This window comes from Oncorhynchus keta, chromosome 27 (assembly GCF_023373465.1).
Source record: "Oncorhynchus keta strain PuntledgeMale-10-30-2019 chromosome 27, Oket_V2, whole genome shotgun sequence".
In the NCBI taxonomy this organism is placed as follows: domain Eukaryota; kingdom Metazoa; phylum Chordata; class Actinopteri; order Salmoniformes; family Salmonidae; genus Oncorhynchus; species Oncorhynchus keta.
This window is the reverse complement of record NC_068447.1, coordinates 42,839,968-42,866,509: the sequence shown is the minus strand read 5'-3', so window position 1 is coordinate 42,866,509 and position 26,542 is coordinate 42,839,968. Positions and strand designations below refer to the sequence as shown.

The 26,542-nt window shown below is 45.3% G+C and overlaps 1 protein-coding gene and 1 long non-coding RNA gene across 25 annotated transcripts in view; one reads left to right on the top strand and one right to left on the bottom strand.

Moving 5' to 3' along the window:
* Positions 1-24: 24 nt before the first annotated feature.
* LOC118360125 (dihydropyridine-sensitive L-type skeletal muscle calcium channel subunit alpha-1-like) overlaps positions 25-26,542 on the bottom strand; it is a 49,889-nt gene continuing 23,371 nt past the window's right edge. Inside the window, exons 19-45 of one of the 4 annotated variants that reach the window (XM_052482495.1) lie at positions 25,991-26,050; positions 25,783-25,889; positions 25,246-25,333; positions 25,037-25,144; positions 22,098-22,150; positions 21,729-21,875; positions 20,982-21,183; positions 20,573-20,731; positions 20,257-20,367; positions 20,029-20,112; positions 19,291-19,338; positions 18,715-18,741; positions 18,459-18,584; positions 18,144-18,209; positions 17,972-18,063; positions 14,425-14,584; positions 14,213-14,340; positions 13,869-13,965; positions 13,606-13,717; positions 13,404-13,505; positions 12,975-13,114; positions 12,353-12,478; positions 8,440-8,654; positions 5,137-5,213; positions 4,756-4,811; positions 4,266-4,403; positions 25-4,116 (exon numbers count right to left, since the gene is read on the bottom strand). In XM_052482495.1, the coding sequence (XP_052338455.1) occupies positions 3,799-4,116; positions 4,266-4,403; positions 4,756-4,811; positions 5,137-5,213; positions 8,440-8,654; positions 12,353-12,478; positions 12,975-13,114; positions 13,404-13,505; positions 13,606-13,717; positions 13,869-13,965; positions 14,213-14,340; positions 14,425-14,584; positions 17,972-18,063; positions 18,144-18,209; positions 18,459-18,584; positions 18,715-18,741; positions 19,291-19,338; positions 20,029-20,112; positions 20,257-20,367; positions 20,573-20,731; positions 20,982-21,183; positions 21,729-21,875; positions 22,098-22,150; positions 25,037-25,144; positions 25,246-25,333; positions 25,783-25,889; positions 25,991-26,050 (3,147 nt within the window). In that variant the 3' untranslated portion in view covers positions 25-3,798. Of the gene's footprint in view, positions 4,117-4,265; positions 4,404-4,755; positions 4,812-5,136; positions 5,214-8,439; positions 8,655-12,352; positions 12,479-12,974; positions 13,115-13,403; positions 13,506-13,605; positions 13,718-13,868; positions 13,966-14,212; positions 14,341-14,424; positions 14,585-17,971; positions 18,064-18,143; positions 18,210-18,458; positions 18,585-18,714; positions 18,742-19,290; positions 19,339-20,028; positions 20,113-20,256; positions 20,368-20,572; positions 20,732-20,981; positions 21,184-21,728; positions 21,876-22,097; positions 22,151-25,036; positions 25,145-25,245; positions 25,334-25,782; positions 25,890-25,990; positions 26,051-26,542 lie in introns of those variants that run through there. The other 3 variants (XM_052482496.1, XM_052482497.1, XR_008083205.1) reach the window with 3 other exon arrangements.
* Positions 5,463-8,390, top strand: LOC127912547 (uncharacterized). Of its 21 annotated transcripts, none has more exons than XR_008083219.1 (9): positions 5,525-5,628; positions 5,845-5,990; positions 6,210-6,501; positions 6,648-6,866; positions 6,940-7,009; positions 7,156-7,301; positions 7,667-7,812; positions 8,105-8,250; positions 8,324-8,390. It is a non-coding gene; the product is annotated as an uncharacterized LOC127912547 (long non-coding RNA). The 21 variants fall into 21 exon arrangements; XR_008083212.1 differs by having other exon boundaries at positions 7,083-7,301; XR_008083215.1 differs by having other exon boundaries at positions 7,083-7,301; positions 8,178-8,250; positions 8,324-8,378.

Below are 26,542 nucleotides of genomic sequence, written 5' to 3'. Positions count from 1 at the left end.
ATTGTGTATTTGTGGTAGAAGTAGGTTGAACCCTTTCATCTTTAAGTTTAGTGTTCGGTCCCTGTGTTTTTGAAGATATTTGTACAATTTGTGTTTTATAACTTTTATTCATCCCGCGGGTATGTGTTTTGAGGCAGGACTTTCTGGTCCATAAGGGTGAGCGGATTGTACATCAAGTGTACGTATGCTTTGACATGTCAAAAGTATTGCCTCAGTTTTCTCCCATCAACGAGTATGAAGGAGCGGTTATTCAAATTTGACGGATGTCTTTCCCTGAGGCTCCCTCTAGAGGCCAACCATTACATTTGTCGTATCACGTTTTTCAGCACCATTTGAGCAAACTCACCTGTTTAAGCTGATGCTTCTTGCGTTGTTGTAAACAGCCGGCCACGTCTCAACCCTGATGGTACTTAATCCTTGTGTACATTTTTTATTTCTGCAGATAACCAGTGCTTGACTTTGGGACAGAGTTCACCGGAGCGGAGTACTGGCATCTCAAATGTTCTACTGCTTGAGCTCTAAAATATTAGCTCAAAAAGTATTGTGGGGTTCCTGCACCTAAACAGTACCGGCACCCAAAATGAGTACCAGCACCTATTTCAGTCCAAGTCAAGCACAGCACATTACAACAACAAAAAATCAAGTAAACCAAAGTTATGTATATTTTGGATGTTTTATTTGTTTTGCCAGTGTAAGCTCCATCTGACTGACATGAAGAACAAACAAAAAAAAACATTTTGTTGGAAGGCACATATTAGAAGATGGGTTTACTTGATATAGCAGGGTTAGAAGCTGTCCCACCCACTACTTAATGTCTGATTTATGCAGCGTTATCTTTTTAAAGACCAACCAGTTTCTAAGACAGAAATGGCCAACGAGGATGATGAAGTGAAAAATAACTCCTTTAGGACCTGTTAAGGTAACTAAATTAAATAAAAAAACAGACCCGGGGTGGATCTCAAAAGGTATTTTCCTTGATTCCGTCCTTCTTTGCATCCTCAAAACATCAGATCTTTTCCAATGCTCTCCTTGCAACTTACATTTTCAGCAGAAGGTGAGGAAAGAGCTCGCAAGGAATCGAGCAAAATACTTTTGAGATCCTTCCCCAGACAAAAAAATGTGCAAAGTTGTTTTGTACAAAACCAGTTAATCCCCTATGTGGGCTTTCATGCTAAATCCACCATACGCCAGGTATGCTGATATGACTAACAACTCTTGATCAAATTAAATCTATAGACTAACTTTAGCACCACTTAAAATCCTGGATCACCCTTTATTACATTTTCTTCTTACTTTCAACTTCATTTTAACCTCTGGTCATTAATACATATGAATCTCATTTAACAAAATCTCTGGTTTGTATTAAATACAATATCTTCATGAACTACAATGTGATCTGTTAGATAAGTGCTTAATACCAGAAGGGGAGAGTGGGGTAAGTTGAGCCTCCCTCGTCTCTAGGAAACCCCAAACGAAATGTATAATTTGACCAAATATTTAGGAAAATGTCATTTTATGGAGTCTGTGAAGGAAGAAACCACATGCAAAAAGTGGTAAGCAAGTTAGGACAAAAAAAACAAACAGATTTACAGCAAGTCAAATGAATTTGAGGTTTCATGATGCTTGAATCTAAACCTAAATGTATCTTTGGGTAAGTGGATATGTGTTTTCTTCCCAAGCATAATGCAAAGCATTATCACTGGGATATGTTAAAAAGTATGTTTGTTAGGCGTTAAGCTTGGGGTAAAATATGATTAAAAGACAAACAGTGATTGTCATTGTGTTTGGAAATAAAGATAGACATGGTTTTAAAAAGGTAGTGGTAATATTTCATTCAGTACAGAAATGTGTTGGTGGCTTAAACCGGGGTAAGTTGTGCCAAGAGACATCTTGTCCAAAAACATAGTGATGTTTTCAAAACTAATTTTTACATGAATTCTGATTATTTCAAGGAATGTGCAACATCCTGAAATATGTAGATACCTTTTGTTAGAAATAATATATTTCCCTTTTCAGATTGATGCTGAATGAAATATTTACTCAACTTACCCTACTCTCCCCTATACGCCTATTTCAGTGAGTATTCAAACATTGATAATACAATCATAATGAATAAATTAAAAGTACAAAGAAATGTCCAACACATTTAAAAAAAAAAAAAAAGAAACTTCCTCTTAAAAAAGTGCCCAAACCCACAGTGGGAGGAGGTTGAGCATTAAGGAAAGTGTTTTACAAGACTCGATTAAACGAAGACAAGTGTAAATAAAGTAAAAAGATGGCAAGTCCTCCCTTTAATGACATAAATGAAGGACGTTGCCTTTAAGAACACAAACAGTGAGGCTCATAGAGAGAGACTCATCTTTGTATACTGCTCCATTACAGTGTCTGTGACAGCAGTGCTATTGAGGCTATCTCCATTTTAAAGTAGCTCATGTTCTTCAGTGACTGATTGCTCCCAACTCGTGGGAGTCCCCACCCAGTTAACCACGTTAAAATGGTGGAAGCCCTCAATGGCACTGTCCATGCTAAAAACGGGTGATATCCATGCAGAGTCCTCTATCTCTATGGTGAGGCTTCATCAAAACGGTTTGATGTATCACAACCATTGTGTCAAATGTGTTGTGCATCAGATGTACAACCTGAGTGTGTACTAAGCCTTTCCTTGGCATCCTGGATGTTTTAACAGGAGAGACTCTTTTCAAAAGATTGAACTAAACCGTTCAAACGCAACAGTTGCAGTTTTCCCAGATAAATAGAAACTCACTGAAACGCACTCATCGGTGATCCAAAATGGCATCCTTTCTTTCTCACCTCCTTTTTCCCCCTTCAGCCCTTGCTGGGACACCCCTGTCTCCACTCACAGACTTTTGCTGCGTTCAAAACAACTGGTAACTCAGAAATCTCAGACTTCCGACTTCAGTGCCTTCAAGAATGCTGGGGGGGGAAAAGAGCTTTGACCTTGTTTTTTTCAGAGTTCCCATTTGTCTTGAAAGCACCATCTGTCACCATGCACACAATACAAGTTGCGTGTGTGCGCATGTTGAAGTTTATTGTCATGTGTCTTGTCCTGGAGGCAGAACGGAGCGATAGGCCAGCTGCAAAGTCAAAATGGGCTTTTTGGTCTTAATTTAAGGTTAGGGTTACGTTCAAAATTAGATTTTTTTTAATGCTCGCTAGTGACCAATGCAGCGCTGCCTCCAGAACAAGATTAATGACAAAAAATGCTATCCTGCAGTGTGTACAGGGCATTAGTTAGGGTTTTAGTAAGAAACACAGCAGACTGGACATAGTTGTTTTGTCTAACCACTCTATGGAATAGATTATCAACAAACATAACAAAGAAAGAGGTTCATGAACCTGTGCACTCTGTGATAAGTTCTTTTTTAATTTGTTGAAATAAATATGGCGGAACTGAGAAGATTAAAATGTATTACCGTAGCAGAATATTCCTTTTCCTTTGTCTGTTAGTTTTCCATAAGAATCATGAATCTGATTCAAGAATTCAATCAGAATTGACAAGAATCAACCACAGTGGAATAGCATGTTAAAACCTGAACAGCCAACCAGCTAGAGCCAAGTAACTCGGCCATCAACCCTGGTTAGAGGGCCTATTTCCTCCAGTCTCCATTGGAAACTATGGTTAGTGGATTGAGCTCATCGCCATGGCAACTATCAGGATTTGTTAACGCTGCGAGTGTGTGATGTCACCAACTACAACACAGCCTTGTCAAGTCAAGTGTCAATATCATGTCACAAGATAACGCCACTGTCGTCATGGGCACTCCGATGACAGACTCTCTACACTTTGGTGTCTGCCTCTTCCCCCTTCAGGGGTTGTTTAAAGGTTGTGACGAGGTGCTTCTTTCTCTGCTCCTGGGGTTTCGGTTTCAGCTCTGTAGACCTAGAGGGCCGGTCGGGGGCGGAAGGGGGCACAGGGATTGGGCTCTTCTTCCTCGTGGCGGAGATTGCGTGGCCACTGCGCCCGTTGAGGAGGCCCAGGGCCACGTCTTCAAAGTGGGACATGGGCATGCGCATTGCCTCGGCCATTTCATTACGAGTCACCGCCACAAACGAATCGTCATTGGCCAGGTCGCCAAGACCGCCAACCACTAAGACCTGACGGAGGACATGATACGTACATTGATATGATGTTTACTGTTACAAACATAGGGACTCAGGGAGGAACCTGGCACAGAGGAAAAACATGGATTTACATATGTAGTTTAAATAACTGATTAACAATCTGTCAATCAGTATCAACGTACCTCTTTGATCAGCTGGTCAGCAGCAGGTGCAGACACAGAGCCTCCTGTGGCCCCTTCAGCTTCCTCTGTAGCCTCCCCTTTAGCTTGGGAACAGCTGGGGAGAGACTGGCTCTCACCGTATTTGAGGTCATAGGGGAACTGCAAACAACAAAGACAACACTTACAGTTAGGACATTCATGGCACAACAGAATCATGACTCAGCTAAATTCAATCTGTTTTGCCTATGGCAGGGATGGGCAACTCCAGTCCTCAGGGTCCTGATTGGTGTTACACTTTTGCCCCAGCCACAGCTAACACGACTGACTCCAATATTTAGCTAATATGATCTTCAGTTTAGAATGCAGTTTAGTTTAATCAGCAGTGTTTGCTCAGGATGGAGAAAATGTGTGACACCACTCTAGCCCGCGAGGACTGGAGTTGGCCATCCCCGGTCCATTTAGTGTTTAAATGGGTTGTATGGGGTCTTCAATCTGGTGTGTATTATGTTACCTGAGTGATGTCTTTTCTGATTGGTTTCTGACTGATCTCAGAGAAGTGTCTGCTATCTACAGGAGACAGACAGAAGAACACAGTTATTTATTGTAGGACACAAGAATGACTAAAGAGTATCCAACATGTCAAATATCACGCAGGGTGATGATGATCAGCAGATAGTAGGATTGATTAGGTGAATAGGGCCGGGATTCTATTCCTAGCGCAGTGCACTAGACAGCCGACAATGTGGCATTTCAGGGCATTTTTCGGGGAGATCACATTCATAGGAAACACTGTGCATGTCAGCTCAAGTGGAGATGACCTTTGACTGTTAGCCACGCTATAACATGGTCCTTACGCAGATTAAATCCCAACCTAGGCTGATGTTGAACTGACCTGGAGAGCTGCGCTCTGTGTCCACTCTGGAATGGTGCCTGCTCACTTTCGGACTCTCCTCTCTCTCATAAGAAAACCTATAAACATAAAAAAAATCTATATATAATCAGGTAAGCCATGTATCTTATACATACCAGCAAGCAAAGTGTACCGTATCACCCAAATAGTGCTGAATTTGCAAAAGAAGATCATCGATTGATTGGATTCACACAGTGCTTTTCCAGGTTCTCAAAGTGCTTATTAATCTTGGGCCTCCATTCATTTGTTTCTGTGGCAGCAAATGCAGCTTTGGTTGTGCAACAAGCACTCTACTCATAGATTGTTGTAGCTGTTGTGTTTGGTTGAGGTCAGTAACAGTACTCAATTAGCCTGGGGACGACATTACTTACACGTTGTTGTAGCTGTTGTGTATGGTGGGGGTCAGTAACAGTACTCAATTAGCCTGGGGACGACATTACTTACACGTTGTTGTTGCTGTTGTGTTTGGTTGAGGTCAGTAACAGTACTCAATTAGCCTGGGGACGACATTACTTACACGTTGTTGTAGCTGTTGTGTTTGGTTGAAGTCAGTAACAGTACTCAATTAGCCTGGGGACGACATTACTTACACGTTGTTGCTGTTGTGTTTGGTTGAGGTCAGTAACAGTACTCAATTAGCCTGGGGACGACATTACTTACACGTTGTTGTAGCTGTTGTGTTTGGTTGAGGTCAGTAACAGTACTCAATTAGCCTGGGGACGACATTACTTACACGTTGTTGTAGCTGTTGTGTTTGGTTGAGGTCAGTAACAGTACTCAATTAGCCTGGGGACGACATTACTTACACGTTGTTGTAGCTGTTGTGTATGGTGGGGGTCAGTAACAGTACTCAATTAGCCTGGGGACGACATTACTTACACGTTGTTGTAGCTGTTGTGTTTGGTTGAGGTCAGTAACAGTACTCAATTAGCCTGGGGACGACATTACTTACACGTTGTTGTAGCTGTTGTGTTTGGTTGAGGTCAGTAACAGTACTCAATGAGCCTGGGGACGACATTACTTACACGTTGTTGTAGCTGTTGTGTTTGGTTGAGGTCAGTAACAGTACTCAATTAGCCTGGGGACGACATTACTTACACGTTGTTGTTGCTGTTGTGTTTGGTTGAGGTCAGTAACAGTACTCAATTAGCCTGGGGACGACATTACTTACACGTTGTTGTAGCTGTTGTGTTTGGTTGAGGTCAGTAACAGTACTCAATTAGCCTGGGGACGACATTACTTACACGTTGTTGTAGCTGTTGTGTATGGTGGGGGTCAGTAACAGTACTCAATTAGCCTGGGGACGACATTACTTACACGTTGTTGTAGCTGTTGTGTTTGGTTGAGGTCAGTAACAGTACTCAATGAGCCTGGGGACGACATTACTTACACGTTGTTGTTGCTTTTGTGTTTGGTTGAGGTCAGTAACAGTACTCAATTAGCCTGGGGACGACATTACTTACACGTTGTTGTTGCTGTTGTGTTTGGTTGAGGTCAGTAACAGTACTCAATTAGCCTGGGGACGACATTACTTACACGTTGTTGTAGCTGTTGTGTTTGGTTGAGGTCAGTAACAGTACTCAATTAGCCTGGGGACGACATTACTTACACGTTGTTGTTGCTGTTGTGTTTGGTTGAGGTCAGTAACAGTACTCAATTAGCCTGGGGACGACATTACTTACACGTTGTTGTAGCTGTTGTGTTTGGTTGAGGTCAGTAACAGTGCTCAATTAGCCTGGGGACGACATTACTTACACGTTGTTGTAGCTGTTGTGTTTGGTTGAGGTCAGTAACAGTACTCAATTAGCCTGGGGACGACATTACTTACACGTTGTTGCTGTTGTGTTTGGTTGAGGTCAGTAACAGTACTCAATTAGCCTGGGGACGACATTACTTACACGTTGTTGTTGCTGTTGTGTTTGGTTGAGGTCAGTAACAGTACTCAATTAGCCTGGGGACGACATTACTTACACGTTGTTGTAGCTGTTGTGTTTGGTTGAGGTCAGTAACAGTACTCAATTAGCCTGGGGACGACATTACTTACACGTTGTTGTAGCTGTTGTGTTTGGTTGAGGTCAGTAACAGTACTCAATTAGCCTGGGGACGACATTACTTACACGTTGTTGTAGCTGTTGTGTATGGTGGGGGTCAGTAACAGTACTCAATTAGCCTGGGGACGACATTACTTACACGTTGTTGTAGCTGTTGTGTTTGGTTGAGGTCAGTAACAGTACTCAATTAGCCTGGGGACGACATTACTTACACGTTGTTGTAGCTGTTGTGTTTGGTTGAGGTCAGTAACAGTACTCAATGAGCCTGGGGACGACATTACTTACACGTTGTTGTAGCTGTTGTGTTTGGTTGAGGTCAGTAACAGTACTCAATTAGCCTGGGGACGACATTACTTACACGTTGTTGTTGCTGTTGTGTTTGGTTGAGGTCAGTAACAGTACTCAATTAGCCTGGGGACGACATTACTTACACGTTGTTGTAGCTGTTGTGTTTGGTTGAGGTCAGTAACAGTACTCAATTAGCCTGGGGACGACATTACTTACACGTTGTTGTTGCTGTTGTGTTTGGTTGAGGTCAGTAACAGTACTCAATTAGCCTGGGGACGACATTACTTACACGTTGTTGTAGCTGTTGTGTTTGGTTGAGGTCAGTAACAGTACTCAATTAGCCTGGGGACGACATTACTTACATGTTGTTGTTGCTGTTGTGTTTGGTTGAGGTCAGTAACAGTACTCAATTAGCCTGGGGACGACATTACTTACATGTTGTTGTAGCTGTTGTGTTTGGTTGAGGTCAGTAACAGTACTCAATTAGCCTGGGGACGACATTACTTACGCGTTGTTGTTGCTGTTGTGTATGGTGGGGGTCAGTAACAGTACTCAATTAGCCTGGGGACGACATTACTTACACGTTGTTGTAGCTGTTGTGTTTGGTTGAGGTCAGTAACAGTACTCAATTAGCCTGGGGACGACATTACTTACACGTTGTTGTTGCTGTTGTGTTTGGTTGAGGTCAGTAACAGTACTCAATTAGCCTGGGGACGACATTACTTACACGTTGTTGTAGCTGTTGTGTTTGGTTGAGGTCAGTAACAGTACTCAATTAGCCTGGGGACGACATTACTTACATGTTGTTGTTGCTGTTGTGTTTGGTTGAGGTCAGTAACAGTACTCAATTAGCCTGGGGACGACATTACTTACACGTTGTTGTAGCTGTTGTGTTTGGTTGAGGTCAGTAACGGTACTCAATTAGCCTGGGGACGACATTACTTACGCGTTGTTGTTGCTGTTGTGTATGGTGGGGGTCAGGGGAAAGAACTCTGTATTGGGGAGGAAGACGGAGTCTGAGCGACTGAGGGGCAACTCAGCCTCCTCGGGGTGGTTCTCTGATAGCTGTAGGGGACGCTGGCTAGCCATGTGGGAGGGCGAGACACTGCTGGTCTCTGTGGAGAACGGGTCTGAATAGTCCCCGAACAGACCGCCCTGCCGCTGCACAACCAAACACAAACACTGTGGTTAAAACAACCCAGGCACATCTAAACTCAGCAAAAAAAGAAACGTCCTATCACTGTCAACTTTGTTTATTTTCAGCAAACATGTTAACATGTGTAAATATTTGTATGACCATAACAAGATTCAACAACTGAGACATAAACTGAACCAGTTCCACAGACATATGACTAACATAAATGTAATAACATGTCCCTGAACAAAGGGAGGGTCAAAATCAAAAGTAACAGTCAGGACTATATGGTGTGGCCACTAGCTGCATTAAGTACCGCAGTGCATCTCCTCCTCATGGACTGCACCAGATTTGCCTGTTCTTGCTGTGAGATGTTACCCCACTCTTCCACCAAGGTACCTGCAAGTTTCCGGACATTTCTGGGGGGAATGGCCCTAGCCCTCACCCTCCGATCCAGACATGTCCCAGACATGCTCAATGGGATTGAGATCCGAGCTCTTCGCTGGCCATGGCAGAACACTGACATTCCTTTCTTGCAGGAAATCATGCACAGAACGAGCAGTATGGCTGGTGGCATTGTCATGCTGGAGGGTCATGTCAGGATGAGCCTGCAGGAAGGGTACCACATAAGGGAGGAGGATGTCGCCCCTGTAATGCACAGAGTTGAGATTGCCTGCAATGACAACAGGCTCAGTCCGATGATGCTGTGACACACCTCCCTAGACCATGACGGACCCTCTACCTTCAAATCGATCCCGCTCCAGAGTACAGGCTTCGGTGTAATGCTCATTCCTTTGACGATAAACACGAATCCGACCATCACCCCTGGTGAGACAACCTTGACTCGTCAGTGAAGAGCACTTTTTTGCCAGTCCTGTCTGGTCCAGCAACCGTGGGTTTGTGCCCCTAGGCGACGTTGTTGCCTGTGATGTCTGGTGAGTACCTGCCTTACAACAGGCCGACAAGGGTTAGGGCTAGCCTATTGCGGACTGATGTAGGGGTTGTGCGTTCCTGGTGTAACTCGGGCAGTTGTTGTTGCCATCCTGTACCTGTCCCGCAGGTGTGATGTTCGGATGTACCGATGCTGTGCAGGTGTTGTTACACGTGGTCTGCCACTGCGAGGATGATCAGCTGTTCGTCCTGTCTGCCTGTAGCGCTGTCTTAAGTGTCTCACAGTACTGACATTGCAATTTATTGCCCTGGCTACATCTGCAGTCCTCAAGCCTCCTTGCAGCATGCGAAAGGCACGTTCACGCAGATGAGCAGGGACCCTGGGAATCTTTCTTTTGGTGTTTTTCAGAGTCAGTAGAAAGACCTCTTTAGTGTTCTAAGTTTTAATAACTGTGACCTTAATTGCCTACCTGTTAGTGTCTTAACGACCGTTCCACAGGTGCATGTTCATTAATTGTTTGTGGTTCATTAAACAAGAATGGGAAACCCTTTACAATGAAGATCTGTGAAGTTATTTGGATTTTTACGAATTATCTTTGAAAGACAAGGTCCTAAATAAGGGACGTTTATATGTTTATCTATCCTGCTTTGATTAAAGATAAAGACTGTGACAGGCTACATTAAAACAGAAATACCTTATTTACATACAGTACCAGTCAAAAGTTTGGACACACCTACTCATTCAAGGGTTTTTCTTTATTTTTACTATTTTCCACATTGTAGAATAATAGTGAAGACATCTACACTATGATATAACACATATGGAATCATGTAGTAACTAAAAAAGGTAGAAACAAATCAAAATCTATTTTAGATTTGAGATTCTTCAAAGTAACCACCCTTTTCCTTGACAGCTTTGCACACTCTTGGCATTCTCTCAACCAGCTTCATGAGGAATGCTTTTCCAACTGTCTTGAAAGAGTTCCCAAATATGCTGAGCACTTGTGGCTGTTTTTCCAACTCATCCCAAACCATCTTAATTGGGTTGAGATCGGGTGATTGTGGAGGCCAGGTCATCTGATGCAGCAGTCCATCACTCTCCTTGGTAAAATAGCCCTTACACAGCCTGGAGATGTGTTTTGGGTCATTGTCCTGTTGGGGAAAAAATTATAGTCGCACAAAGCGCAAACCAGATGGGATGGCGCATCGCTACAGAATGCTGTGGTAGCCATGCTGGTTAAGTGTGCCTTGAATTCTAAATAAATCACTGACAGTGCCACCAGCAAAGCACCCCCACACCATCACACCTCCTCCTCCATGCTTCACGGTGGGAACCACACATGCAGAGATCATCCGTTCACCTTCTCTGTGTCTCACAAAGACACGGCAGTTGGAACCAACAATTGTCAAAGGACAGATTTCCACCGGTCAAATGTTCCTTGCTCATGTTCTTAGCCCAAGCAAGTCTCTTCTTATTATTGGTGTCCTTTAGTAGTGGCTTCTTTGCAGCAATTTGACCATGCAGACCTGATTCACGCAGTCCAAGCTAAAACCAAGCCATGAGGTCAAATTGTCCGTAGACCTCCAAGACAGGATTGTGTCGAGACACAGATCTGGGGAAGGGTACCAAAAACAATCTGCAGCATTGAAGGTCCCCAAGAACACAGCGGCCTCCATCATTCTTAAATGGAAGAAGTTTGGAACCACCAAGATTCTTCCTAGAGCTGGCCACCTGGTCAAACTGAGCATTTGGGGGAGAGGGGCCTTGGTCAGAGAGGTGACCAATAACCCAATGGTCCCTCTGACAGAGCTCTAGAGTTCCTCTGTGGAGATGGGATAACCTTCCAGAAGGACAACAATCTCTGCAGCACTCCAACAAGCGGGCCTTTATGGTAGAGTGGTCAGACGAAAGCCACTCCTCAGTAAAAGGCACATGACAGCCCACTTGGAGTTTGAAAAAAAGGCATCTAAAGGACTCTAAGACCATGAGAAACAAGATTCTCCAGTCTAGTGAAACCAACATTGAACTCTTTGGCCTGAATGCCAAGCTTCACGTCTGGAGGAAACCTGGCACCAATTTTTCAGCGGCAGGGACTGGGAGACTAGTCAGGATAGAGGGAAAGTACAGAGATCCTTGATGAAAACCTGCTCCAGGGCGCTCAGGACCTCAGACTGGGGGGAATGTTCACCTTCCAACACGCCAATGACCATAAGCACACAGCCAAGATAATGCAGGAGTGGCTTCGGGACAAGTCTTTGAATTTCCTTGAGTGGCCCAGCCAGAGCCCGGACTTGAACCCGATCAAAAATCTCTGGAGAGACCAGAAAATAGCGGTGCAGCGATGCTCCCCATCCAAACGAACAGAGCTTGAGAGGATCTGTAGAGAAGAATGGGAGAAACTTCCCAAATACAGGTGTGCCAAGCTTGTAGCGTCATACCCAAGACGACTCGAGGCTGTAATCACTGCCAAAGGTGCTTCAACAAACTACTGAGTAAAGGGTCTGAATACTAACGTAAATGTGATATTTCCATTTATTGTTTTTGCAAAAATATCTAATAACCTGTTTTTGCTTTGTCATTATGGATATTGTGTGTAGATTGATGAGGGGAAAAAATATTTAATCCATTTTAGAATACGGCAGTAACGTAACAAAATGTATTTAAAAAATCAAGGGATCTGAATACTTTCCGAATGCACTGTATATATACAATATGTTATGATATTGTTTTTAACGTCCTTTTTGTTTATGGTGTGTTGGAACCATATTTACTTCCCCAGATGGGATCATAAAGTTTGCTAAACTAAAGGAAAGTGCTCCGTCTGTGTCTCACCCTGTAGATGCCTTCCTCCAGAGACTCCTCCATGGCTCTCTCCATCTCCTCCTCATTCAGCAGGTCTCCTGAGATGGCCCTGTGGAGCTGTGGAGCTGCCTCCTCCTCTATACTCCTCAGACCAGCCTGGGGAGGAGAGGGAGGAAATGGGAGAGGGACAAACAGAGGAGGAAGATGAGAAAAGAGAGGGTGAGAACAATAAGGATGAATTTCAGATGACCAAAGTGAGGAGAGAAACAAACATGGAGGGTAAAAGAGAAAGAGAGGTAGAGATTACAGTAGAGTTTGAGATGTTCGACACAAGCAGAGGATGATTTTGAAGCCTAAAGATGGTAAGTCGCTCTGGATAAGAGCGTCTGCTAAATGACTTAAATGTAAATGTGTGCAGAAATGTGTACATCCCAAACGAGCGTTGGTTGGTGGCAATTGGAATTGAATTCACTCAATTCAGGAAGTGATTTGAATTCTAAGTAGAAAAATGCTTTAAACAAATAGTTTCTCTTTTTCAGATTATTGAGAAGTCATTAGAAATAGATGTACTTTTTTCAGTTGAATTCCTGAATTGACAGACTTCAATTCCAATTGACCACAAACCTGCTATACAACAATGTGAGGGACTCACCTGCATCTCTGGAGCACTCCCATTAGCACTCTTCTTGGTGGGCCGGTAGCCATAGTACTCCTCTTGACGCTTCATAAACTTACGGAAATGATCCTGGATCAGGAAGGTGGCGTAGAACTTTCCCACCGTCACCTCGTCATCTAGGACAGATCCCAATAAAACAAAGTGTCAAAACCCAAACAGAGCTAACTGGAGGCAATTGTCTATGTCGTGGTGGACGGAAATCCGTCACAACACCCCTGGTAAACACAATCCGGCTCGAAGGACCAAGATGAAAAGTCACATAGGAAAGATGTTTGAAAGAGTCAACAGATCAGATCAACTTTGCTGACCAGGGTTCATCTTAGCATGCTGCTACATTCTAGGGGCTTTTGTACATGACCTTTCAGTTAGGTAGGGTTCATGTAGGGGTCACAGTGAAATGCTCACCTCCAATTGGTGGAATGACCTGGTCCAGCAGTTTCATACTGGTGCGTTTCCAGATCTTCTTTATAATGGCTCTCAACTCTTCATTAGCCTGCTCAAAGTTACCTAGTCAACATAAGACAGGAAAAACAAAGTATTACATAAAAACACAAACATGGAATATTATTTATGGTGTCAGACGGGCGCAGTGCTAGAGACAAGACACCTTCAACACCTTCAGTCTTTATCTTGAGGGCAGTCCTGACCAGGGCAAAAAGGGTGGCATTGAAGGTGACTGTGCCATCGCTGTTCAGGGGCATGTTCATGGATATTAAACGCTGTTGTCAGGGAGAAGAGGGGAACGAGAGAGAGTGGACACCAGTGAGAAGATGTACTGTACACATTATCAGGCACCAAACCACATCCGTGGTACATGGCAATGGTACCCATTTAAATGGCAATCCATTTCAACCAAATAACATGACTTACCTTGCAGGCTGAGCGATGCGGACAGAATTTCCCAAAGCCTAGCGGAGGCTGGATCCTTCGCAGTAGTGTTACCACGTCCAGATGTTTTATACGCCCCCTGCAGGACAAGAGGACAAAATACATTTAGGCACATTGATTTAGAGAGAGGAGCTATATATTAGCTTTGGGTACCAACTACATACAGATGTCATGTGAAACTCCTACCAACATTAACTTATTGTGGATTGAAAGGGAATGCCATGGGGCATTGTCCCTGCATTCTTGACAGAGGACTAGTCTCTTTAGTGACATAAATAGCTGACCAGCGCACGCAAAACTTGGATCTGGGTTCCGAGATGACTCACGTGGCATCCGGGTCGTACTCGGCCCAGATCTTCTTGAACTCATCCAGATGGTGAGGACCCAGGATGGACCAATCACGTGTCAGGTAGTCAAAGTTGTCCATGATCACAGCCACGAATAAGTTGATGATCTGAGATGGGAGAGAAAGATAACTTAAGACAACAACAATACTTCCTGGAAGAGAAGAGAGGAGAGGAGAGAAAGGACTACTGACCAGGAAGGCACACAGCATATAGAAGGACATAAAGTAGAAGACAGCGAAGCTGGCTCCACAGGTGTACTCCTCCCCAGGTAGGAAGTCAGACTTGGGGTCACACTTCTTGCCGTACATACTGGCCAACATCACTTCCTGCCACGCCTCCCCTGTCGCACAACTGTTGGGAGAATACAGAGGGCATCGGATTCAGTTAGGACAATAGGACAATACAGCTTCCCGTACATACTAGCCAGCATCTCTTCCTGCTACGCCTCTCCTGTCGCACAACTGTTGGGAGAATACAGCGGGCATCGGATTCAGTTAGGTCAATAGGACAATACAGCTTCCCGTACATACTAGCCAGCATCTCTTCCTGCTACGCCTCTCCTGTAGCACAACTGTTGGGAGAATACAGAGGGCATCGGATTCAGTTAGGACAATAGGACAATACAGTTTCCCGTACATACTAGCCAGCATCTCTTTCTGCTACGCCTCCCCTGTCGCACAACTGTTGGGAGAATACAGAGGGCATCGGATTCAGTTAGGACAATAGGACAATACAGCTTCCCGTACATACTAGCCAGCATTTCTTTCTGCTACGCCTCCCCTGTCGCACAACTGTTGGGAGAATACAGAGGGCATCGGATTCAGTTAGGACAATAGGACAATACAGCTTCCCGTACATACTAGCCAGCATCTCTTTCTGCTACGCCTCCCCTGTCGCACAACTGTTGGGAGAATACAGAGGGCATCGGATTCAGTTAGGACAATAGGACAATACAGCTTCCCGTACATACTAGCCAGCATCTCTTTCTGCTACGCCTCCCCTGTCGCACAACTGTTGGGAGAATACAGAGGGCATCGGATTCAGTTAGGACAATAGGACAATACAGCTTCCCGTACATACTAGCCAGCATCTCTTTCTGCTACGCCTCCCCTGTCGCACAACTGTTGGGAGAATACAGAGGGCATCGGATTCAGTTAGGACAATAGGACAATACAGCTTCCCGTACATACTAGCCAGCATTTCTTCCTGCTACGCCTCTCCTGTCGCACAACTGTTGGGAGAATACAGAGGGCATCGGATTCAGTTAGGACAATAGGACAATACAGCTTCCCGTACATACTAGCCAGCATCTCTTCCTGCTACGCCTCTCCTGTCGCACAACTGTTGGGAGAATACAGAGGGCATCGGATTCAGATAGGACAATACAGCTTCCCGTACATACTAGCCAGCATCTCTTCCTGCTACGCCTCCCCTGTCGCACAACTGTTGGGAGAATACAGAGGGCATCGGATTCAGTTAGGACAATAGGACAATACAGCTTCCCGTACATACTAGCCAGCATCTCTTCCTGCTACGCCTCTCCTGTCGCACAACTGTTGGGAGAATACAGAGGGCATCGGATTCAGTTAGGACAATAGGACAATACAGCTTCCCGTACATACTAGCCAGCATCTCTTCCTGCTACACCTCCCCTGTCGCACAACTGTTGGGAGAATACAGAGGGCATCGGATTCAGATAGGACAATACAGCTTCCCGTACATACTAGCCAGCATCTCTTCCTGCTACGCCTCCCCTGTCGCACAACTGTTGGGAGAATACAGAGGGCATCGGATTCAGTTAGGACAATAGGACAATACAGCTTCCCGTACATACTAGCCAGCATCTCTTCCTGCTACGCCTCTCCTGTCGCACAACTGTTGGGAGAATACAGAGGGCATCGGATTCAGATAGGACAATACAGCTTCCCGTACATACTAGCCAGCATCTCTTCCTGCTACGCCTCCCCTGTCGCACAACTGTTGGGAGAATACAGAGGGCATCGGATTCAGTTAGGACAATAGGACAATACAGCTTCCCGTACATACTAGCCAGCATCTCTTCCTGCTACGCCTCCCCTGTCGCACAACTGTTGGGAGAATACAGAGGGCATCGGATTCAGTTAGGACAATAGGACAATACAGCTTCCCGTACATACTAGCCAGCATCTCTTCCTGCTACGCCTCTCCTGTCGCACAACTGTTGGGAGAATACAGAGGGCATCGGATTCAGTTAGGACAATAGGACAATACAGCTTCCCGTACATACTAGCCAGCATCTCTTCCTGCTACGCCTCCCCTGTCGCACAACTGTTGGGAGAATACAGAGGGCATCGGATCCAGTTAGGACAATAGGACAATACAGCTTCCCGTACATACTAGCCAGCATCTCTTCCTGCTACACCTCCCCTGTCGCACAACTGTTGGGAGAATACAGAGGGCATCGGATTCAGTTAGGTCAATAGGACAATACAGCTTCCCGTACATACTAGCCAGCATCTCTTCCTGCTACGCCTCCCCTGTCGCACAACTGTTGGGAGAATACAGAGGGCATCGGATTCAGTTAGGACAATAGGACAATACAGCTTCCCGTACATACTAGCCAGCATCTCTTCCTGCTACGCCTCTCCTGTCGCACAACTGTTGGGAGAATACAGAGGGCATCGGATTCAGTTAGGACAATAGGACAATACAGCTTCCCGTACATACTAGCCAGCATCTCTTCCTGCTACGCCTCCCCTGTCGCACAACTGTTGGGAGAATACAGAGGGCATCGGATCCAGTTAGGACAATAGGACAATACAGCTTCCCGTACATACTAGCCAGCATCTCTTCCTGCTACACCTCCCCTGTCGCACAACTGTTGGGAGAATACAGAGGGCATCGGATTCAGTTAGGACAATAGGACAATACAGCTTCCCGTACATACTAGCCAGCATCTCTTCCTGCTACGCCTCCCCTGTCGCACAACTGTTGGGAGAATACAGAGGGCATCGCATTCAGTTAGGACAATAGGACAATACAGCTTCCCGTACATACTAGCCAGCATCTCTTCCTGCTACGCCTCTCCTGTCGCACAACTGTTGGGAGAATACAGAGGGCATCGGATTCAGTTAGGACAATAGGACAATACAGCTTCCCGTACATACTAGCCAGCATCTCTTCCTGCTACGCCTCTCCTGTCGCACAACTGTTGGGAGAATACAGAGGGCATCGGATTCAGTTAGGACAATAGGACAATACAGCTTCCCGTACATACTAGCCAGCATCTCTTCCTGCTACGCCTCCCCTGTCGCACAACTGTTGGGAGAATACAGAGGGCATCGGATTCAGTTAGGACAATAGGACAATACAGCTTCTCGTACATACTAGCCAGCATCTCTTCCTGCTACGCCTCCCCTGTCGCACAACTGTTGGGAGAATACAGAGGGCATCGGATTCAGTTAGGACAATAGGACAATACAGCTTCCCGTACATACTAGCCAGCATCTCTTCCTGCTACGCCTCTCCTGTAGCACAACTAGTGTATTCAATAGGCCAAATCACTACATCACAGATGGTGTTTTTACCAAGTATATTTCTATCTGAAAGTTCTGTTGCACCCTCCCATAGACACACAGGCACCTCAGTGGTGGATATACAGTATGTGTGAACTCTGACCTTACCTCTGACTGACTCGTTAAATAAGGTTAAATAAAAAATATAAAAAATCCACTCTCTCGATCTGACTGACTGACTCACCGGAATAGCAGCAGGACAGCTTGGGGGAATGTCTGGAAGTTGTTGTTGCGGTTGATCTGTGTGCCATCCACTAAGGCTATCTTTCCAAACACCTGAAAGGGAAGACTCAAGGGTAAGTGGACCCATAGTGTGTATGTTCTTAAAAATATTCAGTTCACTCCTAAAAGTTGACCTGCATCCCGATGACTGCGTAGATGAAGAAGAGCATGACGATCAGAAGAGCCACGTAGGGTAGAGCCTACAGAACAAACACACATTGAGTCATCCCAACCAGTGATATTCAGTGATATTTACTTAAACTACCATCAGCTCCATACATGGTTGCTGCAACCCAGTAGGAATTGGCTCCAGAACCACCAGTTGGACACGACCTTCCATTTGGGTCTCGTGTTTCCCTACCCCAAGTTTTGCTCATCACTCTGCTGTTTACGAAGAAATGTGAGGAAGCCTGTAAATTGAGGTTAGGGAAACACTGACTGGTACTGACCTGGAAGGACTTGATGAAGGTCCACAGCAGGTTACGGATGCCCTCTGACCTGTTTAGTAGTTTAACCAAACGCATCACACGGAACAGACGGAAGAATGTGATGGACACTCTGGCATTCTCAGAATCCTTTATGTGAATAAAAACACATTGGTTTTAATTGTCATTCATTCATATCAATGGTATAATTACAGAGTAACTTTATCAGACTAATACATTTGTAATTGAAAACAATACAACAACAAAAATACTGTCTTACCGCAATGGCCTGCATAGGGTTTGTCTGCTGAAATACAATCAGAGATCGATCATATTAGCCGCATACGTTATTGTTGCGTTAGTGGATCATTCTATGAATTAGTAAATGTTTATAGATTTAGCATGAATGTGTGTTCATCTCTACAAAACGTCAGGAGGGGGGAGTTATGATACACAATTATTAATAGATACATTCAGCATGCCAAATACAAAATAAACTTCCAAGGCCGACTATAAATGTAGACACAAACATCAGTACTTAACGTGTTGATGACATTAAATCAGTTAGTTAGCGTTAGACACTCTCAGAGAAGAGCCATACAGTTACAAACCATGTCAAGAGAATACTGACCAAAGCCTTGATGCAATTCTATAGTAAGCAATGTCTAACCCAATGTCTAATTAGCTCCTAGTGCAACAAGATGCCCCATAGGCTGGGTCCGCTATCTCTCTGTAAGGGCGCATCCAGCTAGGGCCTCACGGGCACAATAACAGACAACTAGAGTAGTGCTCACAGTGCTCAGCACACAGCAAGAAGGCCCATGCAGATACAGATGCAGTGTAAAGTGATATTTACAGCACAGCCATGGAGACAGTACAGTCCTCCACTAGAGGCCAAGGCAGCCTGGAGAGAGGGGGAGAGAGATGGAGGAGAAGAGGAGGAAGGGGGGGGGGTGGTTAGACAGGTGGATGGAGGTGAGGGAACACTGGAGATATTTATGGGTGACGGTTCAGAGGGGAGAAAACACAGGAGTGCGTGTTGGATGAAGACTGAAGCAAACGAAACCTGGTGCTTCACCGAGTGAAAGGAGAGGGGGAAATAAAGACATGAAAACAAGGTGATGTTCAAAAATGCTGTAGTATTTCCTGTCATAGCCTCACTTCACTGAACTCAACTGGACGAGGTGATACCGACAATAGAATATTAGTCCTTGGCGCAATATTAAATCAACATGTAACATAGACATTCCAATGGAAGGGACTGGAGATCATGTGGGGCGTGGAGGGGCGTGTGTCTGACACTGGTACTAACCAGGTCCTGCTGTGAACTAGTGCTGCTTCCCACAGCCTGCTGCTGTGAAGCCAGGAGTTTGTGTTTCTGGGTCACAGTTATGAATACGTTGAATAAACACGATCACATTGCATGGGAGCGTCTTATAAAAGATCACACCAGGTTCACGTTCAGTTGGGAGAAAACATTCGGAAACATTTATTGTTGCAAGACGTTCTGCTACTGAACACCGGCCAGTATCTACTACCACCGTACGACTTGCATAGGTGTACAAACGTAGCTGCCGCTGTACTGTGTACTCACGTCGACCTCACTCAGGATGACATCGACAACACTGCCGATGACGATGAGGAAGTCAAACACGTTCCACGGGTCTCCAAAGTAGCCCTGGGATACACAGATTACACAGGGGCATGGAGAAAAAACGATTCTGGAAAACGAAGAACCCCCAGCATACTTAAAAAGACCCACTAAACATTCTACAGTAAACATTCCTGCCAGCCCAGAGCCTGGGCCTGCGCCTAACCCTACCTTAGCTTTGAAGGCAATGAGTTTTAGTATCATCTCCACCGTGAAGAGGACAGTGAAGATCATGTTCAGAGTGTCAGACAGCTTGGTCACATGGGCTGACTGGTTACAGTGCTGCATGGTGGAAATACACAACAAACCCATTGAGGAAATAGCATAACGGCATTTTGACTATTTAATACCTCCAAAATATCTGCCATGAGGAACAAAGAGACAAAACAACAATTAGTGCGACAAAGATCAGAATTGGGCTGCCTGTGTAAACGCAGCCAGATGCGTTGAGCACGAACAGAATAGAATGGATGTGTTCTAGATTTACCTGCATGCCGAGACACAGCGTGTTGAGCATGATGAGGAAGAACATGGCGTACTCAAAGTAGCAGGAGGTGACTATGTACCACATGTTGTACTGATAGTGGTTCTTAGGGATATAACACCGCAGAGGCTTGGCCTTCAGAGCATACTGCACACACTGACGCTGAGGAGAGAGAAGTGAAGTCAAGGCAGTAAAGCCCCTGTATCTGTTAAATAGTAACAGGCCAAATGACGTAAACTTGTATTTTTGCGTAAATCCTGCATTGAGCAGCGCATGGAATATTTACATGGACATTTCTGTCAAGCACATCTCAAAGAGAGTATAGATAAGTGCAGATAAGAATACTCTGTGACTCCGTCAGGCTGTCGATCACAAAGAGTTAAGAACACATCGATATGCTTAGCCAGCTTACCTGGTTCTTGTCGAGCTCACAGTTCTTATACTCAGACTCTCCCTGCTCCTGGAAGGTGACGATGACGAAGCCGACGAAGATGTTCATCATGAAGAAGGCGATGAGGATGAGGTAGACAATGAAAAAGATGGAGATATCCACACGGTTGTTGTAGACTGGGCCCTTATCCTCCCTGTCTGAGTCTATGGCTTTATACAACAGCCTGGGAGAGGGGAGGGAGGGAGAGAGGGAGTGAAGGAAGGAAGGAAGGAAGGAAGGAAGGAAGGAAGGAAGGAAGGAAGGAAGGAAGGAAGGAAGGAAGGAAGGAAGGAAGGAAGGAAGGAAGGAAGGAAGGAAGGAAGGAAGGAGAGAAAATAGTTTTAAAAAATTACCTTCCTTGTTAGAAGAACATGAAAGAGGGATTCATTTAATAATGGCTATATGTCTTGCAGTACCTAGTCTGGAATCCAAACTGAATATTGCTCAGTGTCACTACTGTTTCCCTTCACTGATCTAGCCTGGACCCATTCAATACAATGAAGACATGTCCAGTTCCAGGCTGAATCAGCACAGTGAAACAACAATGAAACGGTGACACTCGAACGAGAGTTGTGGTCAATTCCATTTAAACTCTAAATTCTAAATGTTCTTCACAGAAAACCATCGTGAAGAATTGGAATTTCCGTTTCAGTTCCTGAATAGGAGTTGAAATGGAATTGAGCCCCAACCCTGATTCAGCCAGTTCGCCTTCCAGGCTGGTTAACTCACTGTGGCCACCCTTCGAATGTGGACACGGTAAACAGAGCCAGCATGCCGTTGAGGACGTTGTCAAAGTTAAAGTCACTGTTGATCCAGTCCCTGTGGGCCAACACCATCTCCTGAAGACTGTTCTCCTGGTGCTTCAGGAACACACCCCTGGGGGGAGAGATGTAGTATTCGATCATCAGTGCTATGTCAATGAAGTTGGATTGAATTGAGAGAGAAAGGGAGGGCGGACAAGGAAGGGAAGGAAGCGAGAAAGAGGGAGAGGAGGATGGGAGGAGAGGATGGGGTTGGAGAAAAGGGAGGAATTCATAATAATGTCCAATGGAATGAATAAGGGACAGTTAAAGAGACATTAAAATAAAGCTGTCTTACCGGCATGTGACCTCTGTCATTTTGGAGGGGTCTGAGCAAGTGTAGAATTTACCCTGGAGGAGAGCACAACATAATCATGAGCTAAGTGATATAAAGTAATGCACAACCTTTACAGTTTCCACTACGTATTTCGAGTAATTTGAAATATGATTACTAGCAACCCTAACCCTAACCTCAACCTTAACCCTAACTCTAACTTCATGTCCACATCCCCGTCCACCCTAACCACAACCATAACCCTAGCTTCATGTCCACATCCCGGTTCAACCCAAACACGAACCACAACCACAACCCTAGCTTCATGTCCACATCCCTGTTCAACCCCAACCCCAACCACAACCACAACCCAAGCTTCATGTCTATATCCCTGTTCAACCCTAACCCCAACCACAACCATAACCCTAGCTTCATGTCCACATCCCGGTTCAACCCTAACCCCAACCACAACCACAGCTTCATGTCTATATCCCTGTTCAACCCTAATCCCAACCACAACCATAACCCTAGCTTCATGTCCACATCCCGGTTCAACCCTAACCCTAACCACAACCATAACCCTAGCTTCATGTCTATATCCCTGTTCAACCCTAACCCCAACCACAACCATAACCCTAGCTTCATGTCCACATCCCCGTTCAACCCTAACCCCAACCACAACCATAACCCTAGCTTCATGTCTATATCCCTGTTCAACCCTAACCGCAACCACAACCATATCCCTAGCTTCATGTCTATATCCCTGTTCAACCCTAACCGCAACCACAACCATAACCCTAGCTTCATGTCCACATCCCCGTTCAACCCTAACCCTAACCATAACCCTAGCTTCATGTCCACATCCCGGTTCAACCCTAACCCTAACCATAACCCTAGCTTCATGTCTATATCCCGGTTCAACCCTAGCCCCAACCACAACCATAACCCTAGCTTCATGTCTATATCCCTGTTCAACCCTAACCGCAACCACAACCATAACCCTAGCTTCATGTCTATATCCCTGTTCAACCCTAACCGCAACCACAACCATAACCCTAGCTTCATGTCTATATCCCTGTTCAACCCTAACCGCAACCACAACCATAACCCTAGCTTCATGTCCACATCCCGGTTCAACCCTAACCCCAACCACAATCACAACCCTAGCTTCATGTCTATATCCCTGTTCAACCCTAACCCCAACCACAACCATAACCCTAGCTTCATGTCCACATCCCGGTTCAACCCCAACCCCAACCACAACCACAACCCTAGCTTCATGTCTATATCTCTGTTCAACCCTAACCCCAACCACAACCATAACCCTAGCTTCATGTCCACATCCCGGTTCAACCCCAACCCCAACCACAACCACAACCCTAGCTTCATGTCCACATCCCGGTTCAAACCTAACCCCAACCGCAACCACAACCATAACCCTAGCTTCATGTCTATATCCCTGTTCAACCCTAACCCCAACCATAACCCTAGCTTCATGTCTATATCCCTGTTCAACCCTAACCGCAACCACAACAATAACCCTAGCTTCATGTCCACATCCCCGTTCAACCCTAACCCTAACCACAACCACAACCCTAGCTTCATGTCCACATCCCGGTTCAACCCTAACCCCAACCGCAACCACAACCATAACCCTAGCTTCATGTCTATATCCCTGTTCAACCCTAACCCCAACCATAACCCTAGCTTCATGTCTATATCCCTGTTCAACCCTAACCGCAACCACAACCATAACCCTAGCTTCATGTCCACATCCCCGTTCAACCCTAACCCTAACCACAACCATAACCCTAGCTTCATGTCTATATCCCGGTTCAACCCTAGCCCCAACCACAACCATAACCCTAGCTTCATGTCTATATCCCTGTTCAACCCTAACCGCAACCACAACCATAACCCTAGCTTCATGTCTATATCCCTGTTCAACCCTAACCGCAACCACAACCATAACCCTAGCTTCATGTCCACATCCCGGTTCAACCCTAACCCCAACCACAACCACAACCCTAGCTTCATGTCTATATCCCTGTTCAACCCTAACCCCAACCACAACCATAACCCTAGCTTCATGTCCACATCCCGGTTCAACCCCAACCCCAACCACAACCACAACCCTAGCTTCATGTCTATATCTCTGTTCAACCCTAACCCCAACCACAACCATAACCCTAGCTTCATGTCCACATCCCGGTTCAACCCCAACCACAACCACAACCCTAGCTTCATGTCCACATCCCGGTTCAAACCTAACCCCAACCGCAACCACAACCATAACCCTAGCTTCATGTCTATATCCCTGTTCAACCCTAACCCCAACCATAACCCTAGCTTCATGTCTATATCCCTGTTCAACCCTAACCGCAACCACAACAATAACCCTAGCTTCATGTCCACATCCCCGTTCAACCCTAACCCTAACCACAACCACAACCCTAGCTTCATGTCCACATCCCGGTTCAACCCTAACCCCAACCGCAACCACAACCATAACCCTAGCTTCATGTCTATATCCCTGTTCAACCCTAACCACAACCATAACCCTAGCTTCATGTCTATATCCCTGTTCAACCCTAACCGCAACCACAACCATAACCCTAGCTTCATGTCCACATCCCCGTTCAACCCTAACCCTAACCACAACCATAACCCTAGCTTCATGTCGACATCCCCGTTCAACCCTAGCTTCATGTCCACATCCCCGTTCAACCCTAGCCCCAACCACAACCATAACCCCTGAGCTGGCTATGACCTCAAGTGTTGTCATCTACCTCAAGTGATGTCATCTACCTACTACTCTACATACATTATTCAATCTCACATTGAGGAGCTGGACCCCTATGCAGTCTAGCATATAATAAAGCCACGGAGCTGTCTAGGACCTTGCTGTTCTGTGTCATATGTGAGCTTCTGCATATAGCTACACCATACAGGTTGAACCGCACCTTGAAGAGCTGGACCCCTATGCAGGAGAATATGAAGTCGAGCAGCATGGTGACCAGGACGATGTTGCCGATGGTTTTGATGGCTACAAACACACACTGGACCACGTGCTGTGAAAAATATTACACATACAGGTCAGATCACCAGCTGTGTGGCAAAGCATTTCTATAGAAATACGTGTGTGTGTGTGTGTGTGTGTGGTGTATAGTACCTTCAGGCCCTTGGCTCTGTTGATAGCCCTTAGAGGTCTCAGCACCCTCAACACCCTGAGAATCTTCACCACTGAGATGGCACTGGACCTAGAGTCCGACAGCAGACACATGACAGCCTTCACAATGTGCTCGTCCCAGCAGGCGATGCTGGTTGAAATGACGTCACACGTGTATCTCTACAGCCATCTACTGCATCTCTACGGCGCCACTCAAGACATCGAGAACGACACCGAGTGTACAAAACCTTTATCGAACACCTTCCTACTATTGAGTTGCAACCCCTTTTTTTCCTGAACAGCCTCGATTCGTCGGGGCACGGACTCTAAAAGGCGTCGAAAGCGTTCCACGTGGATTCAAGTGATATTTTAACAGGTGACATCAACAAGGGATCACAGCTTTCACCTGGATTCACCTGGTCAGTCTATGTCATGCAAAGAGCAGGTGTTTCCAACGTTTCGTAAACTCTGTGTAAATCCAAAGGACTAATACAGTAACACTACATATTTACTATCACCCAACAGGATAGCAACACTCACTCCATTCCCATGGACAACAGAGACACGCCCACCACCAGCAGGTCCAGCATGTTGAAGGAGTTACGGCAGAAAGAGCCTGGATGCAGGAAGGCTCCATACACCGTCATCTGGAGGGGGAACACTTGGGTTATAACATACACTAGCTGTCACCAGGGTAATGTCCTAAATATTATACCATTTCATCCAATAGGAATTTAGACCACTTTACCTTCAGCACAATCTCAATGGTGAACACAGTGGTGAAGACAATATCAGCATAAGCCAAGACCTGCAGAAAAGCGAGGGTTGGTCGAGTTATCATCACCATAGCGAAGTCATTCACATAGCGTACTTTACACCAGGGGTTCTCGAAGGGGAGTCTGAGGAACTGCAGAGGGTCCACAGCCAGATCTCAATATATATATATATTTTGATGAATATTACTAACAACAGATGAAACAACTTTTGGCCAAGGGATCCGTGGAATATGTTTAAATTGTGTTATACAATACAAGGGTATTCATCTACAATGTATGTTCTTAACCCTAGGCAACATGGGCCTGGGATAATCACAGGGATACGGGTATTCACAGTGATAAAATGTTTAGAGTTGAGGGAAATTAGCTTGAAAACAGCACAATTTTCTCTCCGATGCCAAGACATTGGCCTTTAAAAGACACAGGCATAGATAACAATGGCACATAAGGAGTTTTACTAATTCGAGTTGTGTTCACGATTATGAGGAAACCTGATTAATTTGCTATCACAAAAGGGTTCCCCG